General features: G+C 41.7%; 1 protein-coding gene across 2 annotated transcripts in view; it reads left to right on the top strand.

Moving 5' to 3' along the window:
- The window catches only part of LOC308109110 (metabotropic glutamate receptor 4-like), a 187,143-nt gene that overhangs the window by 22,841 nt on the left and 145,266 nt on the right, over positions 1-19,036 (top strand). The window contains exon 2 of one of the 2 annotated variants that reach the window (XR_013935317.1): positions 15,391-16,467. Coding sequence is in view for 1 of the 2 variants with exons in the window: in XM_080462482.1 (XP_080318608.1) it covers positions 15,904-16,467 (564 nt within the window). In the remaining variant the exon portion in view is untranslated. Of the gene's footprint in view, positions 1-15,390; positions 16,468-19,036 lie in introns of those variants that run through there. The other variant, XM_080462482.1, reaches the window with a different exon arrangement.

Raw genomic sequence — 19,036 nt, 5'->3', positions numbered from 1 at the left:
GTCAGAAATTTCGGGTGTGATTGTGGCTGCTGCTGGGACCTACGGGAACTTAATGAACCAGCGCGACACCGGCGCTAAACTCTAATAGATGCTATACGGCTCCAATGGCAAAACGCCTCAAAGAAAGTATGTGGGCTGTAAAAACCCTTTTTTGGGGATTTCTCTCGAAACACAAAAATGCCACAAGGGCAAAGGTTCTGTTCATGTGTTCACTTGTTTCTTTTTTCGTGAATGGATGGCGCACGCTTATGACGTTTCATTCTTGCACAATCACGCTAGACTGCGATTCCGCTTCCATTTTCATCGTGCAATCTGTGCACAGCAAACTTCATGTTGTGCCCAAAGTTTTTTACATTCATGTCGCATGGTGTGGCGAGCCGTGAATTCTATCACATTGTTACTGTCAGAATTTTATCGCAGGCTGCATTTGGTTGCTCCAGCCCGCTAAGGTGAATGAAGAGGTATAGCATGTAGATGGAAACTGAAGTTGGAAGTTAATCCTGGCTGTACTTTCCTTCGTGACCAGCGCCTGCACTTTTGTCTTAACTGCAGCTGTCAGCGTCTGGAGGTATTTCTATTAAATCTGACCTTCCCAAACGATTTTATTGACTGAAAGTTGCTTCGGATATGTGACGTGAGAACTTCTCCGAAACAGAACCTGAGGAGGCAGCTTATGACAGGAGGAAAGAGACATTTAACATCAGCTAAAATATTAATGGACTGTCCTCATTTTAGAGGCAACCAAAGTGCAGCCAGTTGGAAATCGTGTTTTATGATTGTAATTACGATTAATCACTATTGAACACTCTCTGCCCATGAAGGACATCGTCTTCATTTTCAAGTAATTGCCGAGTGAAATAGCAATTTTTTCTTGTTAGATGGATTTAGACATGGCAGCAGGACAGCCCGCTGTGCCGTCGGTTCTCCGGACGGCTGTTATTGCTGTGGAGACAGATGTGACGGGGCTGGATGTTTTAATGTCAGGTGAGCTGGAGCTGTCAGTAGCTGCCGTGCATGCGGGCTGGGGAGGCTTCAGGTCAGAGCTCATTAGGAGGGTTAAATCAGAGTGAAACCTTCATTGGGAAATCTGCTGCGCCGCTCTTGCACCGTATACACAGAATAGCCATAACATGTCTAATATTGTGTAGGTGAGGTTTCTCATATACAGAAAGCTGTGATGCATTATGTATAAATCAATTTTACCACCAGTTTGAGCTCATGTGGTTGTGAACCTCTCACGAGATACTGACCACTGCAGACCGGCAACTCCACATGAACAACACAGTTATTTTTGAATCCTCATTCTGTTTTTTCCTGCTCTTAAACACATAACTTCTTAGGGCAAAATGTTCACTTGCTGCCTAATATTTCACGCCCATCTACAGGTGGCAGGTACATTGAGATCTGAATGTATACATCATTATGTATGCTTCCTGCTTCACTTCCTGTCGCAATTAATATTTCATTTTTCTCCATACATTTTTACAATATTGAGTATATTAATGGTTGATATTTATCATCATTTACACTCAAATATAGTTTCTGATCTATAACCAAATCATTAATAAACAGCTCTTTTGTGGTTCAATTTGATTAATCAACATTATGTAAGATCCTGAGGGTTAGTAAGGAATTACAGTTACACGCTCCCTCTTCAGAGAGTGGTGGACTTACTTTTTCAGTCAGAGCAAATAGACAGGAATAAGTTATTTGGGAAAGTAACTCTTGTATTACTTTTCTTTCCCTTTGTCAGTGGCGCTTGTCTTGATAAGGCGGATGTGGCGCTACTGTGGAGGTGTCACGGTGACACACGAGCTGCTGTCGGCGCCGTGTGGGTCAGTGTAATGACTGATTCACCGGATTAGTTCAATGGAAGTTACATGAATGATATTGAGGAAAATGGATCATCCGGATGTGACTACTTCTAGACGAATTAACGTTATGATGAGAAGAAACAGCAACAGAAAAGCTGAAATAAACCACCGACGTGCAGAAAGCTTCCGCTGTTATAAAGTGAATTGCTTTTCCCTCAATTGTTAATAGCATCTAAGGTTTTTTTGTTGTCCATTCATCTTCGGTACGACTTTAGCCCGTTCAGGTTTGCAGGGGTTGATCCAGTCACAGCTGACAGGTCACCAGTCCATCACAGTCCATATGATTTTCTATTGAAGATATCACAAGATAGACTCATATGACTGCTGCCGTCCTATCCTTCAGCTTCATTGTGGCCAGAATGATGAGATGGGGTTTATCTCTTATGATTGGTTGTATGAATGATGGTGCTCTTGATGAAAACGGGGCTTTTCTAAAAAGCAGCAATGCAACAGTGGGGGGGGGAAAGAAAAAAAAAAAAAAAAAAACAACAACAAAAAGAAAACATTCCTGCTTTTGATGTGGCTGCATACAATTGAATGCACTGTCTCCGAGAGAAAAATATACAGACCTGGTGCTTGGAAACATAGTGAGGTAGTAAAGCAGAAAAAAATCGAAACAACAGAACAGCATGCTGCCATCAAAACCAAGAGAAGAAACTTGAGTCATATGGAAAATTGTGATACTGTGCAATACTAGGAAAGACAATGTGGAAGCTCTAGTCACAGTGTGAGACAATATAGAGTGTATAGAGGGTCCACAGTCCTCAAGGATGTAAAAGTCGAACAAAAGTTTAATTAGACTTCGTGCAACATCCCATCATATTTTGTGCTGTGTTGCAGAAGTGACAGTCAAATCCCCAATTGTCTCCTGTAGGTTTTTGCAGGTTTGCAGGCCTTCCAGTGTCCACATTAGATTGCAAGCGCTTGAATTTTCAGATAACCAGGCCACACTGTGTTTTTCGCTGAGACACACGGGCATTAAAAAGTTTCTTACTCAGGATCTGGTGCAGATTAAGTCGCTGTATTCTAGAGGGAGGCCTTCTTGTTCAGGATTTACTCCCCGGAGGTCCTGGGCCTTATGCATTTTGTATTAGCGGCAGTAGATTAAAAGTGTTTGCACAGTTTCGTGGAGGCGATGCAGGTGATGACTTTTCTTTGCAATGATTTACGTAAGTGAATTAGGAGGCTTCAGATTTGTCAGACTTTGATCCAGGTGATCTCGGCTGCAGCCGTCACTCAAGCTCTCAATACTTGACTGTGCATCGCGCTGCTGCTATTATCGTGAGCCATCTAATAAACACCCACCATACTTCTGAACCACTCCTTCTTGCTGATGTGCCCCAGTTTTCCGTATGTTGCAGCTTCAAGTGATTCTGTTGGAAATAGGTCTGTCGGGGGCACAGGTTTGATAAGACATAATTCTCTAATCCTGACAGGCAGGCAGGTCGAGCTGAACAGATACAGTAAATCAATCAGTGTGTCTGAGAAGTAGCAGGCTTCTGTATCGACTGTGCCCACCCCCCCCCCCCAAAACCACCACCAGCCTTTATGCACAGACGCTTTCTAGGACATGCCTGACAGCGATGGCCTTCGATACGGCCTCTTCTCATATTCCAGCTCAGTAAATACTATGATTTTATAGTTTACTTACTAAAATACAAGAGAAAAAAACTGAAGAATATTTGACCCATAAGATGAAGTATGTTCGGCATCATTAAAAATCACCGCTTAGAGTCAACAGGAGGCTGGAGATGGCTCACCTCATGCCATCTTTTCACCGGGCCATTAAGCAGGCTCAGATCCTGCGAGCGAGGGAGGAAGAGTGAGAGCCGCTTTCACTGCCAGAGGCCACCGAGATGTTTGGGTATATTTTAACCTGTAGATTCAACATTCAAGTCTGTGCCCTGTGACTCACATCCATCCCCAAGGTGTGCACGTGATGACAGATAGGAATTGAAGCTTTATAGGGAGAAAACGTCGTAATGCTGATGAATACTAAGTACAGCTGATGTGTTTTTTTTTTTTTGCCTAAACAAGGCCCTATAGGAGGCTCTGTGAATAAAGGATAAGACTCAGTGAAGATGAAGGGTGGGAACTGAGGATTGTGGGGGTGCGTGTTTCATTGTTTTAGCAAGATGATAGTCATTGAGTCAGTCAGTCACGAACGGGGAGTCAACACTTTTTTAATATGCTTTCTTGACTCCCCCACGGTTCCCCCTCGTAGTGTCTTCATCCCTCTTAAGCAGCACGAGCTTTCTCTCCCACCGCTCTCCCAGGGCTGGTGGAATCGGGCCTTGTTCTCACATTTCAGTCCATTTATCTTCTACTGGGTGCAGCTCAGTGATCTTAGCCCTCCATTAGCCTGCTCTGAAAAGCGTTGCGGTGCAAGTAAACAAAACAAATTTAGGGAAGGCCCATTTCTTTCTTTCTTTCTCAACCTTGTCTTTCGAATAACTGCAGCATCTTTACAAAAGCATGTTACAGTGACTGTGTGGGATAAAAAAAAAAAAAAAATCAGTTATGGTCTCATGTTAATAAACCTTATTTGCACGTCTTCAGATTCCTGTAGCTGGCACAGAAATGGAGCGGCTCTCTGGTGTGGTTGTCATGAAGTTGATATTTCGAGAGATAAATTACACACTTGTTTCCTCAGGGTTCGCAGTGAAAGGAAATCAAACGGCAACAGTCAGATATTGCATAATATCATGTCTTAGCAAGATTTACCACACATCTCAGGGTTATAAATAAATCACAACCGCCAACGACATTTTGCGGTTTCCTTAATTAATGCACCCCAGAGTTAAAATATTCACCCTCCCGGCTCTCTTCCCTCTTCATGTCAAACAGCGTCAAAACACATCAGATGACGAGAGAAAGACATTTTGACCAATTCGATCATTTTCCCCGTCTGTAATATGAGCTTTCCATCTGGAGCCCTTCGGGAAGCGATGCTCACAATCAATACATCACCCGGGACAAAATCCCATCAATTTAAATGCAGCTCTAAATGTGTGTTTTACTGCACATGGGGAATGTGTGTGGCATGTTCCTGCTCCGGGCAGCATAGTGTACCAGGCTACAAACTTTACACAGAAATGCCCCCGGGTGGGGTGTGGGGGCGCAGTCTCCATGATCTCCTTGTTCATGTGTGGATGTTCTCCGGGTAATCCGGTTTCCTCCAGCGGTGCGAACAAATGTGCTTTAGAGGCTAATTGGTGACTCGAAAATAGAACGAGGAGATGTAGACGCTAGATCTCTTTATCTGTTATTGTTTTTTTCTTGCTCTTTTTTTCAGAAACTAATTCATTGATGAAGTTAGTATTATTATATTTAGTACCAAGCAAAACCTTGATAACCCATTTTTTAACCCATTTTCAGTATTAGCTTTATCTAAACTGGGTTTCTGTTGGGTGGACACTTTTCTAGCACACACAGGACAGAAGACGGCGTACACACACACACACACACACACACACACACACACACACACACACCAGCAGATTTGAACCGTGATCCTTTTTGCTGGGAGGTGGCGGTGCTACCCACTGCCACACTGTGCCAGACGTCTCCGGTCTCCCTTTCTCCAGCGTGAAGGTTTGCATCTACAGTTTGTATGCCGGAGAAAAGCTGAATTGTTATTTACAAAATGGAGATAATGGTTTGAAATTAAAACCATCGCTCTTAATAACACTTTCATTATCCCCACTTGAATTGGGCGGGAGTGGGGGGTAAAATATTCCCTGTGGATTTGGTAATTTGAATCATCTTTCCCACCAGGCATTGGGATTTCTAGATTACTTTATATTATGTGTTATAGACATGGGCTTTTAACACAAATGTTCATAAATCTTCTGCATTATTTGACAATGAATTAATATTTTTAGGTCTTCTTCAGTAAAAAGATGTAACTCAGGGGTAGTTTGTTGTACCTTTCAAAGAAACTATTCATAACACCACTAATTTGACAAAACACAAACAAACATGGGACAAAACCGGGCTGCAAAAAGCGCAGCAATATTCTGCTGTGGCTGTCACCACAGCCTGTTAATGAGCTTGTAGCTCTTCTGACAAGTTCTCATGGCCTTGCATCTTGAAGATGATAAAATGCAACTTCTTCTTTTTTTGTTTTTTTGTGTGGATGTGAATTTCACTTTGAGTTGATAAAATGAAGGTCAACCAAAAAGCTCAGAGGTTGGCATGCTGCAGTGAATTCAAATTACAGGAGGACCATTGGGTTTGCTGACAATTTTTCAGCTGTAATTATTAAGTATGAGCTTCACACTGAGCAAACTCTGACTGGTCAGGTAATAATAAAATCACCACCTACACAAAAAGAAAATCCCAGCCGGTCTGGGGCTGTGTTGCATTATGCTTCGCTGCCTTCGTCAGCCACGGTGCGAAGATGGGCACGTGAAGAAACAGCTCGGATCAATTGTGGATGAAGATGTGCACATCTTGCAATGCCGATACAGAGAATTCCTTTCTCAAAACAAATACAAGTCGGTGCAACAAAGTATAACGCTGAAACAGTTATTCAAAGTTTTTGAGATCAAACTCCGGAAGAGGGAAAAAAAAAAAAAAAAAACTACAAAAAGCAGAAAAGAGCTAACGTGCAGACATCAGAAGAATAACTGGCCCGGGGGTGCCGCATGCAGTCATGCCAAACAAACTCCAAAAAATATAAAATATAAATAACAGCTCTTCCACACACACATGTTGATCTGCTTTGTCCTATAGTGAAAAGGGCTCAGCGTGTATGGAAAGCCGTGTGAAGATGCCGCTGCAAAGCCCAGCAGAAAGCTACAAATGCAACAACTGTCCCTCGTGACATGCAAAGCAGTCATCCATAGTCCCAAATAATCCACTTTGTTGTCCAGCTAATGTCCATCCGCTGAGACGCCACAGCCGGCCTGTGAAGGCCGACATTTAGCTCTTGGTCCAGCATGGACACTTGAGGGTGTGCATCCCATGTGGCCTTTCATACGCTGTTTGTGGCCTCGTCTCACACTGGCAACGCATGAGGGCGAAACCACAGTCTGACTCAGGTCTCTGCTGCTGCTGCAGCTTCCGCTGGGACCCTGTGTTTACAAGGATGGGCGCAGTTACTTCTTCCCTTAGAGGAACTTTCAAGAAGGCAAAAACTTATAAGGTTAAACTCATGTTTGTTTTTAATAATAGACAACATACATATAACGGAATGTTTGCATGGAGGTTAATGGCATACATGTAATGACAACAAATTAAATAGGTCATAATGCAAAAACTATGAGTGTAACAGATGTAAATAAAGACAAAATTCCCTTTTGAAACATTTTTGTAAATTTTGTTTATTGCCCTTGAATTCCATCAGATTGTAACATATTTTAATATGTGACACATTTAAAAATTCTGGTATTTAGTCAACGATTAGTAATTAACATGCACTTTATTTTATTGTTCCAGTCCGATAAAGATTCAGGAACAGAAAGGGAAATTCTTCCAACCCTACAGGTGGCTGCAGTTCGGTTCGGTGTTCTGTTATTTCAACGACGAGTTGAATTTTAGTAATACAAGAATCGATCATATAAAATCAAGAATTTACACGTTTTCAGATGTGCAGAGAAATAATCTTTGTTGTTCTCACATCATGGAACTTCACATTACAACAGCATCATCACCTATAGAAAGAAGTTGCCGCAAGCGAGGATCTATAGAAAGGGGTAATTGAGGATTCTGATTGGCTGTTATGGCTTCTTGCTTCTCGTTACACTGCCCCCTACAGGTTTGGCATGCTCATAGCAGCTCTGAACCAGGTGTATATGCCGGTCCGTGTCCATGAAGATTTGTTTGTAAACGTAGAGGGGGAAATATCCGTTTTTGGGAAAAACTCAGGTACGTGTAAACGTGGGCTGAATATAGACGAGAAACTCTTATTCAAACTCTGAGGGATCTGTACAGCATCAAAAACAAGGGAATTGATTCTGATAACTTGTAGACTAACTCATCATTTTATCCCTGAGCTATATCTGCAAACAGTGTATAGAGAACATAATTAATATGCAGGCCAGTGGAGGCCAGCAAGTGTCTTTGAATTAGAGAAATTACTACTGTGTTGGTGGATTGAAGTGCTGCGGCTCACATACACAAGAAATATGATTTTAACACTCAGACTGCAAAGATTTGGGTATCTGTAGGTTTCTCTGCCGCATAAGAAAAAAACCCCCCAAAAAACCTGCCCAGATGAGTGTAGATATTGCTCGTGGTCTCAAATGCATAGTTTGACAGCTGGCAATAAAAAAATCTTTTCATCAAGACTTCTCTGTAGTGCTGCATGGAGGCGTATGAACACTTGAAGATTTACATTATCAGAATTATGCATAATTTAGTAGCAGCTGTGCAGTGGTGGAAGTCTTCACACTCCTTGATTAGTTCTTCCTCTGAAACGTATGACACGCATCATTGTGCTGTGCTCTGTGCATGTTAACAATCCTACATGCTGACAAGTTGTTGTTTGACTTCCCAAAAGGCGTAGAATTCAGACTGGTTTTGTGAAGCAGTGCAAGTGTGTGATTTGAGAAAATACAGTAAAGTACACATTGTTTGTTTTCACTGAGAAGAGACTTCTAAGAAAGGGACAGACTCGATTACGAGGCTGAGAAGCAGCTCATTGACAGATGGACAGCTCAGGTTAATACTTTGACCGTATCTTATTTTTCAGATTTTGCGACTCTCACAAAAAAAAACCCAAAAAAGTAGTACCTCTAGCTCACTTACAAGTTTGATCCACTGTATCAATATATCCTTTCAAGGCTCATTTCAGTATTTCTTTTTTTTTTTGCTTCCATTAAAAATATAGTGGCAGCCTTTCCCGAACCGTGTGTGTGCAGCTAAGCACTGCTCTCTCCATTCATTTTCCTCAGGGCAGCCTACTTCTACCTTCTTATTGATCTGCTGTGCAGCATCAACATGCTGGAGTGTCAATTAGAGAACCCCTCCTACCCATCTGTGAGAGGAGAGCTGCAGCATCTCGAAAAGTTTCCCCGGCTGGTCTGACCATCCAGCAGCTGCTCTGGTCTCACAAGATGAAGAGGGGAATAATCTGCTGGAAAATAAATAATGCATTTACTTCAGACGTACCCTTGTTTGTATTTATAATGTTCCTTTTGCAGGACTGATTGGACTGTAAAAAGCTTGGACTACAGCTTGGAAATTTCTACAGTGAGGTAATAAAAGTATGAGAGGGTTTATAGGTGCAGGGGCAGGTCTGCAAAACACATTTATCTGCGTGAAGGAGAAGAGATTTTTCCTTTTATTTTATTTTTTTTTGAGGTAAAGTGCATTCATGAGGGCAGATGGATTGAGAAGCTCAGAAGGAATTTATGCTTTTTAGTGAAAATAAATCAAGTTTGTGGCCTTGCTACTCCAGAACCATAGTCTCCAGAAAGCTTGCAATCGTCCCCCCCCCCCGATTACTTCTCCACCACCAGTCTCCTCAGTATTTACTGTACTAACTCAAAAACAACACACCTTTTTTTTTTTTTGTTCTGTATATTGGAATTCAAAAGTTGTGCCGAGGTTGTCTTTCGCGAGATTGAAACAGTCACAACGTTAGATTTATGGTGGAGAGCGTTATTATAACGTGGTCCTAATGTTGTCTGCTTTTTGTCAAATAAAAGTGTTTATTCAGCTCAGCTTTCTGAATCCTGTCATGTTTTGGGAGAAAAAAACCCTACATGAATAACATTTCCTTCTTTTCTTGTGCATTCCTGATGTTAGTTTGCGTTCATGCAAACCCCAAATCCAGAAAACCTAGGACGCTGTGTTTAAAGCAAATAAAAACAAAATGCGTTGATTTGCATGTCATACACTCGTGTTCTAGTCCCAGAACAACACAAACAACATGTCAGATGTCGAAGCAGGAACATTGAATTATTTCATCGAAAATATTTCAATTTGAAAGCAGCAACACGACAGAAAAAAGGTTGGTGCAAAGCCATGTTGAGCACAGTGCAGCAGCCTGTCTTTTTTTTAACCAACAGTTTTAAATGTTTGATAAGATTATTGATTGCAGTTTGGGAGGAAGACTGTTGTCTTATTATTGTGTGATGCAGGATTCTTGGTTCTCAGCAGTTTATTTTTTTGTGTCACGACTGTGCCAAATGTTTTCTATTTGTAAAAGCAGGCAGGTCAGTTCAGAACCCCCCCCACTGTTCTACTGTGAAGCCATGCCGATGGCTGCAGTGTGCAAGTTTAGTAGCTTCTTGGTGAAATTCCCAATGTATTTCTTGATGGAAATGTCGTCTGGATGTTGCTCTGAAAGCTTAATGTAAATTTCAGTGTTGCTGCTGCCTTTACGGATGTGTAAGCTGCCCAGGCCACCAGCACAAACACAATCTCACCGCATACCGTTGGAGATGCAGACTTTTGTACGGACACTGAGAACAAGGCGTATGGTCTTACTCTTTCAGCTTGCAGGAAAACAGCATCCATGGCCCCCCCCCCAAAAAAAAATCTAATTTAGTAAAGAACAGTTTTCCCACATACAGGAAGTGTCCCTGAGTCCATGCAGTGATATCCAGTAGAGAATCATGCCTGTTTTTACATGCAATGTCGCCTGAAAGCTGAAAACACAAGCATCGACTTTCGACCTTCAGCTCCGTCTCTCTCTCTCTCTCTCACATAGAGATTTCTCCTGAATCTTTGAATCCTTTCATGATGGTATCCCCCAGTGGCTTCCGACCCTTTTCCTGCAGAGCTCCTGCTCTGCATGTTTTAGATGGCTCCCCTGCTTCAGCACACCTGAAAGAAATGATGCTCCCACGAACACACAGTAATGAGTCCCTTGTTGTAATCAAGCGTGTTGCAGCAGAGAGGAAGCCAAATCATGCAGGAGTGGTTATTTCCAGGCGATGGGTTATACACTATAGGTACTGCCATGTTTTAAGTCTTCAGAATTTTACCAAGTGTAAAGTTTTTCCGAAATGATTTCATGATTCGTAGACGCAGTGTGACACGGTAAGCCTCCGCCAATCCATTAAACTGACAGGCTGTGCTTCTCCGAAACATTCCTGTTACAACCAGTCGTGTTACATTTGCCAAATTAACCCAACTGGATGTTGACGGCTCCTGCAGTTTTTAATTTTTGTCAATTAATTCTCCTACCTTATTCAATACCTTGTTCAATCTTTTTTTTTTTTGATGTTTTGCTGTAATAACATTCAAAATATGCTAATATTTTCTTTCTAATGAGACAAAAAAGTCAGGCTGGTGTCAAATTACAAAAATGACAAGCACAAGATTACTACTAAAGAAGAGAAGTTAACTTAGAAGGAAGTTAACTTTAATGACTGCTTAAAGAAACAAATACAAAATGGAAAGGGCCCATATTAAACAGATGATAAAAAAAAAACAACAACTAATAAGCATGAAATGGAATGTAGCTACAGGAAAAGAAAAAAGAAAAAAGGACATATTGTTTTGAAGTACAGAAATAAGTGAAGGAAATCTGTCAAACACCCAGGAAGATGATGAGGTCTTAAAAACTGAATGTTGTTCACTGTGGGGGAAATGATTTTGATCACTTCAACTGCCTGAGAGAGGTGAGTTAAATTGTGTGATTCTTTGTTTTTCTGACAGAAAAATTAGGAGTGATTAGATTTTTATTGAACAAGCGTAAAAGTTGTTCACTTGACGTTTGTTCGCAAAAGTGTAGTTTTCTTATAATCATTGATAAACCATAGAGGACATATATATTCGTCCATATGGCGTGTTCTGCCCCTGTACTTCCCGTAAACATCAACATATTGTTCAAACACTTCCTGAATATTTAAATAGTTTGTGCACAACCTGCCCTGGTAACAGATGCAAGAGCAAAACAAGAGTGGGCCTGATGTAAAACGACGCCTACACCATGTCTTCCCGTGCACATTAAAAACTATTGACCACTTTGAAATTTCAATCATGGATAGAGAACAAGATGAGCCTCTGATGATGGATTGAAACGGATATTTAGCCAACATCAAACCTTTAAAGACACAAGCGAGCACAAAATAATTCTCCGAGTCACTATAATAACAGGTTTTGACTTGGACAGAATTAAGAAATCCCCGGAGATTCAGCTTTGTGCAGTAGCTTGCAAGGCCGTGCAACTTTTTTCTGTTTGCCTGAAGGTTATTGTATGGCCTTTTGAAATGAATGCATAGTCTGTTCTGAAATATGCTTTTGTACCTGAGGAAAGGTTGTCCTCCTGATATGAATTGCCAGTAATTCCTGCAGCCGTCTTTGACATTTTGTGGCTGGTGTTGTTTTTCTTAAGTCTGTGTCGAACATGTTCGTAGAGGTATGCCATTAAGCGTTCATTCAGAGCCTTCGAGACTTTGTTTTCTTCACGATCACTGTGTTGGTTGCAGTGTGTTGAAAGAAAAGCCAAACTGTGGTGCATCTGCAGGCTGAGGAAATGAGATATTCCGTGAAGCCACTGACCGCGTGCAACCTAATTTCTAATTCTACTTTTTAATATGAGTCACTACATTATTGGATGTCATGCTATCGCGAAGTCTGAAGGTGGTTTTTGCTGACCCGGCTGCTTCATTAAAATAGGATTCAGGTTTCAGATGATATGTTGTGAGATGATTTATTCAGAGAATATTAGGTAGCCAGTATAGATCTTCCAAATTACAGAAATAATCATCTGCATTCCGGTCAAAGAGAAAATGCCCCGAGATATATGCACCTGAAATGAGACAAAAACAAGACTATTAATGCAGTAGTACCGCCTGTGATCTTGTGAGGTGTGAGACCGTTTTCCCCTCACTTGCACCTGAGACAACCCTGTAGATCGGCTGATATTTCTCAGTCTGAAGCAGACATATGAGCTGTCACCCCACTGGCTTTTCTTTAGTACAAACACAAAGTTTGATGAGATCTATCTTGAAATCTGCTGTCTTGCACAACAGTTTCTTATTTGAACTGCTCAGTGTTTACAGCTGGGTCTGTTTTATTTATTTTCTCTCCAAACTACATGTATACGGGGCTATGTTGGCAGCAGCAGCGGCAGCGGCTCTCACTGCCTTTATCTCAGCAGTTGCTTGAATGTCAGATATGCTGCTGCACGATTTGCTCTGTATTTGGTTATGGGGGCTAAGGTGAGTTGGCTGGCTTTCTACTTGTCATCTGTTCTGCAGCCGTATAAGTGGACCTGCAGTGAATCAAGTCTGGAAAAATTACTTCTCACTCAGTAGGAGATAGTTGGGTGTATTCAAAGGACCTTGTCACTTCCAATATGATCTCAATGAATCTCAGCCTTTGCCGATCCAAGGCCTCAACCCACTCCGCTGGAAAACCAATGTGTACAGCCCTTTTCTGAGCCTCTGTGCTTGGAGATTGTTCCTTCAGAGCCTATTACAGTTTCAGTAATGAACAGGGAAGAGGCATGTACATCCAAGATGGCCTGCAGAGGCATATTATTTGCATCTAGCTGGCATTGGCATATTGTGTGTGTGTTTGTGTGTGTCTCAGTATCAGGTAGACAAAGTAGCTGAGAGGGAATAATGGTGTTGGAACGTGCCTTCCAGGATGATGCTTAGGAAGTGAAAAGCCAGCATTAAATCCACATTATGTACCTGACAATCTTGTTTACGACACTTGGATTGGCAAAGAAGCTTCATCTAATAATCCTCACTGCAGTGAAGGAATAAACAAATGCATCGGGGCATAACCACCATCCAAGATCTGAAAATCTGGTTTTAATGACTCAAAGCTCTGTCTGTATATTTGACGAGCATGTGTAAAATATACATGTCCTGTTGTGGAAGAATTTACACCAAACAGTTTCTGCTGTTGTAGTGGCTGCTCGGAGTCACGAGTCAGCCGCGATAATGGAACGACTTCTTTTGACGGATGTGTTTCTTCGTCTTATCTACAAAAGCTACTCTTGGAGTGAAAGAGCCCGACATGTGATGAGATGGCGATTATTCTGAACAGAATTATTTTGACGATCCATCTTGGTGTTATTGAATCTGCTCAAAAAAGTGAGAATACTTCCAATTCAAGGCCATTCTGGTTGTCTTTCTGTTTGGAGTTTGCATGTTCTCCCTGCAGTCTTCCATTGTGAGGTGGAATTGGCTCCCCTCTCCTCTAACCCTAATTTACAGATGGATCCGTATTATTTTCTTTTCCTACTTTGCATTAAATGACGGCCAAACAAGGCTTTTGGAAGATGTTAAAACACGCGAGTGGAATTGAATTATTCATCATTCAACTCAGTTAAGCGATTTTATTAAAAAAAATGTTGTTGTTAGTAATATTAATGTTTATGTTAACAAACAGACGGCATAGTGATTTCCGCTCTCGCCTTCAAGTTTGCATGCTCCTCCTACACCTGTGTGGGCTTTTCACTCCAGTTTCCTCAAAGGAAATGCTTGTTAAGTTCAGCAAGTTAATTGGCGGCTCTACGTGCCTGCATGCACATGCGTGTGTGTGTGTGTTCGCTCTGTGATGGACTGGCAACCTGTCAAATATGTATCCTGTCTTTCACCTTATGCGGGCTGGGATCGGGCATCAGCCCATATTTAGATAGGAAGTGGTCATATGAGATAGCCATGGAGCTACTTTTTTCTTATATTTATTGATGTTCTTTCAGCCAGGAGTGTAAGGAGGAACTCTTTCTCCAATTTGTATTCATTGCATTCATATGATTGTTTCTAACTCACTGAAGTTTTTTTTTTTTTTACACAATTCCTTGTATTAACCAAATTAAATTCTGCTGGAGATAATTTAATCTGTAAAAAAAACAACAAAAAAACTTTACAGTCTTGAAAGACTTGTACATGCGAGATTATGAGAGTACATGTGAATTTCATTCTAATATAGTCTATTGATTTCTGTCTGATGGATGCAGAAATATGGGAGTAATGCAGTAGTGGTCCATTCGGTACAACGGAATACCAACGGTATTACTGGCTTATTCTGTCCTTTTGAGTCTACCTTTGAACCTTCAACATTTGTAATGATTCCACAGGCTTTTGAAGGAGCTTGTAAATGTAACAACCACTGTCCCAACAATATTGTTTCCACAAAGTATGGCCGCAGACCAACAGTCTAATTGCTCCTTCCACTGGCGATAGCGCAGCCTTTTGCGAGAGGAATCATGAAGCACTTTCTCAGTTTGTCAGTTTTGTCAAAAATCGGAAACGTGATGTTTGAGAATGTCACAGCAATGTGGTAATGACTAAGTGCGTCCACTGACAAGGTTGATAGGTGAAAATGAAACACGCGGGATGTGATTCTTAGCTCTGTCAACCTTGGGAGTCTATGGCAACCTTTTGAATTCTAAGTATTAAATATATGCAGACTGTATAAGAGGGAGAAATTAGTTTGGGAGCAGAACTGTCTCTTCAATTCATATACGACTGCAAGCAAAAGGTTAAGAGAAGAAAAACAACAGCATTGAAAATCTCATACCAATACAAATCCATGTGCTTTCTTTTCTGTTTTCTCTGTGCACTGTCTCACTCTTCTTCTCTTTTTCATCTTTCAGGAATTCGCTCTGAAGCCTGTGGACCTAAGCAGGCCTGAGGGCTCTGACATATACCAAATCCCTGCCCCGGGGAATGGTGGAGATTAAAAACTTCTGATTGAGGTGGAGAGGAAAGAGACACAGAACGGAGGAGAGAGAGAGAGAGAGAGAGACAGAGACAGAGGGAAAAAAAAAAAAAAAGCTTATCATTCACCTTTGTTCTTCCAAATGCCCCAAGTGAAGGATCTCCATAGGAAAGTCTGTGAATAACAAGAACGGCTGCCCACTACTGTGGTCATATGATGGAAGGAGGGAGTGAATGAGGAGAAAGGGGCAGGATTTCATCCTGTGAGAGAGAGCCTGGCTCATATTCTACATTAATTGAATGCCTGGAAGAGATGAGAGACATGAGAGGAAGCCTTTTTTGTGCCAACTGCTTCAAGAGGTATTGCAATTAACCCTCTGGCCAGCATAAAATAATACCTGGCTTTTGTTGTTTTCTGATTGCTGGGGTTTGGTCGTACGCTGTGGTGGATGTGTTCTCGGGCTGTGGTCATGTATAAGCCCCTGGCATGCAGACCGGATCGGACCGGCAGTCAAAGCAAAAGCTTGAATCTGTTTCTGCTGCTGCTGCTTCTCTTCAGCTCCCTGAAGGCCGCTCGGGCTGCCAAACCCAAAGGGCCAGGACACACGCATTTGAACTCCATCCGCATTGACGGAGATATCTCCTTAGGTGGGCTCTTCCCGGTACACGCCAGGGGCCACGATGGCAAGCCGTGTGGGGAGCTGAAGAAGGAGAAGGGTATACACAGACTGGAAGCCATGCTCTTCGCCCTTGACCGCATCAATAATGACAATAATCTGCTGCCCAACATCACACTGGGAGCGCGAATCCTGGACACCTGTTCCAGGGACACTCACGCCTTGGAGCAGTCGCTCACCTTCGTGCAGGCTCTGATCGAGAAGGACGGGACGGACGTCAAGTGTCTGGGTGGGGGGGCGCCCATCATCACCAAACCCGAGAGGGTGGTTGGGGTCATCGGAGCGTCCTCCAGCTCAGTTTCCATTATGGTCGCCAACATACTTCGCCTCTTTAAGGTAAGACGTCGTTGAAGCGGTTCATTGGCTTGTTTGATCACTTGTTGGATGAAAAGAGCAGGGGAAACAGAGGAGAGGCGGCTGAACATTGAAAAGCACCATTTGTGACATTTTTGCTTTATTAATCCCCTCATATGCAATTTTCTAATAATTAATAACTCTGGCTGGGAAAACAACATGAGCTGCTGAACTGTGTGAGGGAACTATATGGGTTGGATGTCTGCTGCCACACAATGGACACTTTGATGGCTTAAGAAAGAAGATTCCTTTTTAAATCTCATCACTCTGTGGCCCCGGAGGAGTTGCTTTTGAAGCAGTGAGACGTATGGCCTGTCACAATCCAGAAGTGATTAATAGAAATTGATTTCATTTTTACGCCCATAGCCTTTCTCTTGAGTTTGATTCTTACATTATAAAACCAGTATGTTCAATCGGTAGACATCTGGGCATCATTTAGCACAGATAGTCATTTTATCTATATTTATCTATTTATTTATCTTCTATACCCACTTTATGGTGGTTGAGTGGCGCTGACCACTCCTCCACCGTGCAACTCCTCCTCTCTGCGATGGCGGGTCCAACTGTTCCTACAATATTGAAGGTGTGATTGCTATTTATCACTCATCTCACTGATAAATATTACACCTTGTTTCGACTTCAGAGATAGAACACTTCTTTAAAAGTCCTGTCATGAGCTTGAAATGGTTTCATGGGTAATTACGCATTTTAGTTCAACTATCTCTCTCGTCGTGTTGATTAGTAACGGAGAGTCAGTGGCTCATTCAGAGTCTGTGCTAATAAAAATGAGGAACTCTTTCCCTGGTAAAACACCTTTAAAATGCATTTCAGGTCCTTGGAGTTAGCCCTGACTCCTGATTTTTACTCTCGCCTTCATGTCTCATGAAAATTCATTTCCAATCGAAACGCCGCTCCTTCATGTCTTGCTTAAAAGCACTGCATGGTCGGAGGGCGACTCCATCGCAGAGCAGCATCCCTGCAGCCCCTTCGGTGTCTTTGCTTGAGGACACTTCAGCAGGCCAGGTGTTCGTTGTCATCACAGAGCACTCTCACAGACTGGCTGCATCACTCCAAATATTATTGCATTTCTTTAGTGCCACTCCATCAGTGTCAGCGATCCTAAACAGCAGCTGAGGAGCTGCAGGTTCAACTTATAATGTCATATTGTTGCACACAGAGCCACACAGGATCAACAGAGTCCTGGAAAATATCACATCGACAGACGTGTTAAATGTAGTAAAGTGGAAACTATTGGAAAAAAAGAATCCCTCTTGTCTCATTGACATTTGCTTGTCTTTGTTTGTGGAAAATAGAGTTGTTACTTTGAGGATCAGGAGCATCGTTTTCAGAAAACAACCAATTTGAGGAAATTAAGTCGGACTCTGGCGAACTGAAGGACTTTTTTTGCATTGTTTGGGGCAACTTAGATCAAATGATAATAATGATAGTAATCTAATTCTTCAGTAATAAAACTACTCAATGAAGGATGTAAATGCAAGATTGTCCCTGATTGCTCTGAGCTCTGTTGCTAAATGCTCTATCGGCTCCTCTGGACCAGAATCATGCATGACTTCAATGGAGTGACGAGTGTGTTAGCAGCAGGCAGGAGGAACGCTGAGCAGCGTGAAGACATATCACCACTGAACTCTGATAAAGACGTGATTTTAAAATAAAAAAAATAAAAAATCATTATATGTTGATTCACTATTACATAAGGTGAGGAAAAGCAAGAGCTGCAGGAACACCTGCTGGCTGTTGAATATAGGGAGTTAGTGTGGGGTAGCTTGTTTGTTATGAGCTGATGCAGTGTTATTGGACAGAACTAATGAATACAAATATAATTAGTCATATTCTTGGCAGGGTCAATTAATGTTGAAAATTAAGGGGGGGAAAAAGTGCTATATCAAGGATTTTTATTGATTTAATAAAGGTTTTCATTTAATATGGCAATGCTGGGTACACTATGTAATCAACCAAAAACACGACAAGAGAAAAATCTGCATTATTAAAGCTGCAAAACTTTTACAACAGCAATGCTTTAGTCTCTCATTGGAAATAAATCTGAATGTTCCACTTGTTATATTGGTCTCGCGTCTCCACTATTCATCTGGCCAGGAGATAATTCAGCAGAATTTGCCAAACATTAAGATTTCATCTTAGCTTTTAAAACATGTTTTTAGCTCAGGTAATTACAGTTGGATGAGACACTGCGCACTAAGTGGATCAAAATGCATTTTGTTATTAATTTATGCCGGCTGAACAGGTGTATTGACTAAACATTTTTCTGAGTTCTGCTATCAAAAGTTATAATTTCTTCGCCGGGGTAACTTTTCGGTGCCTCCACAGCAGCCTCTCTGCTCGGCTCTTGCTCAGCTCCTTTTTGTGAATAAGCTCAAAAACACTTTTGTTGTGATGTTGCGGGATTAGAGAATATTACCGATAAACAGAGAGTCAATACTTTAAGCCCAAGGTTTCTGTGTGCATACCAAGGCACAACCCCAGTTTTCCATGAGGTGCATAGTGTGTCAGTTTCTTACTTTTTAAAATATAG

Source organism: Lipophrys pholis (assembly GCF_963383615.2).
Source record: "Lipophrys pholis genome assembly, chromosome: 4".
In the NCBI taxonomy this organism is placed as follows: Eukaryota; Metazoa; Chordata; class Actinopteri; order Blenniiformes; family Blenniidae; genus Lipophrys; species Lipophrys pholis.
Note: the sequence above shows the minus strand (reverse complement) of the source record. Positions and strands in the feature narration are given on the sequence as shown.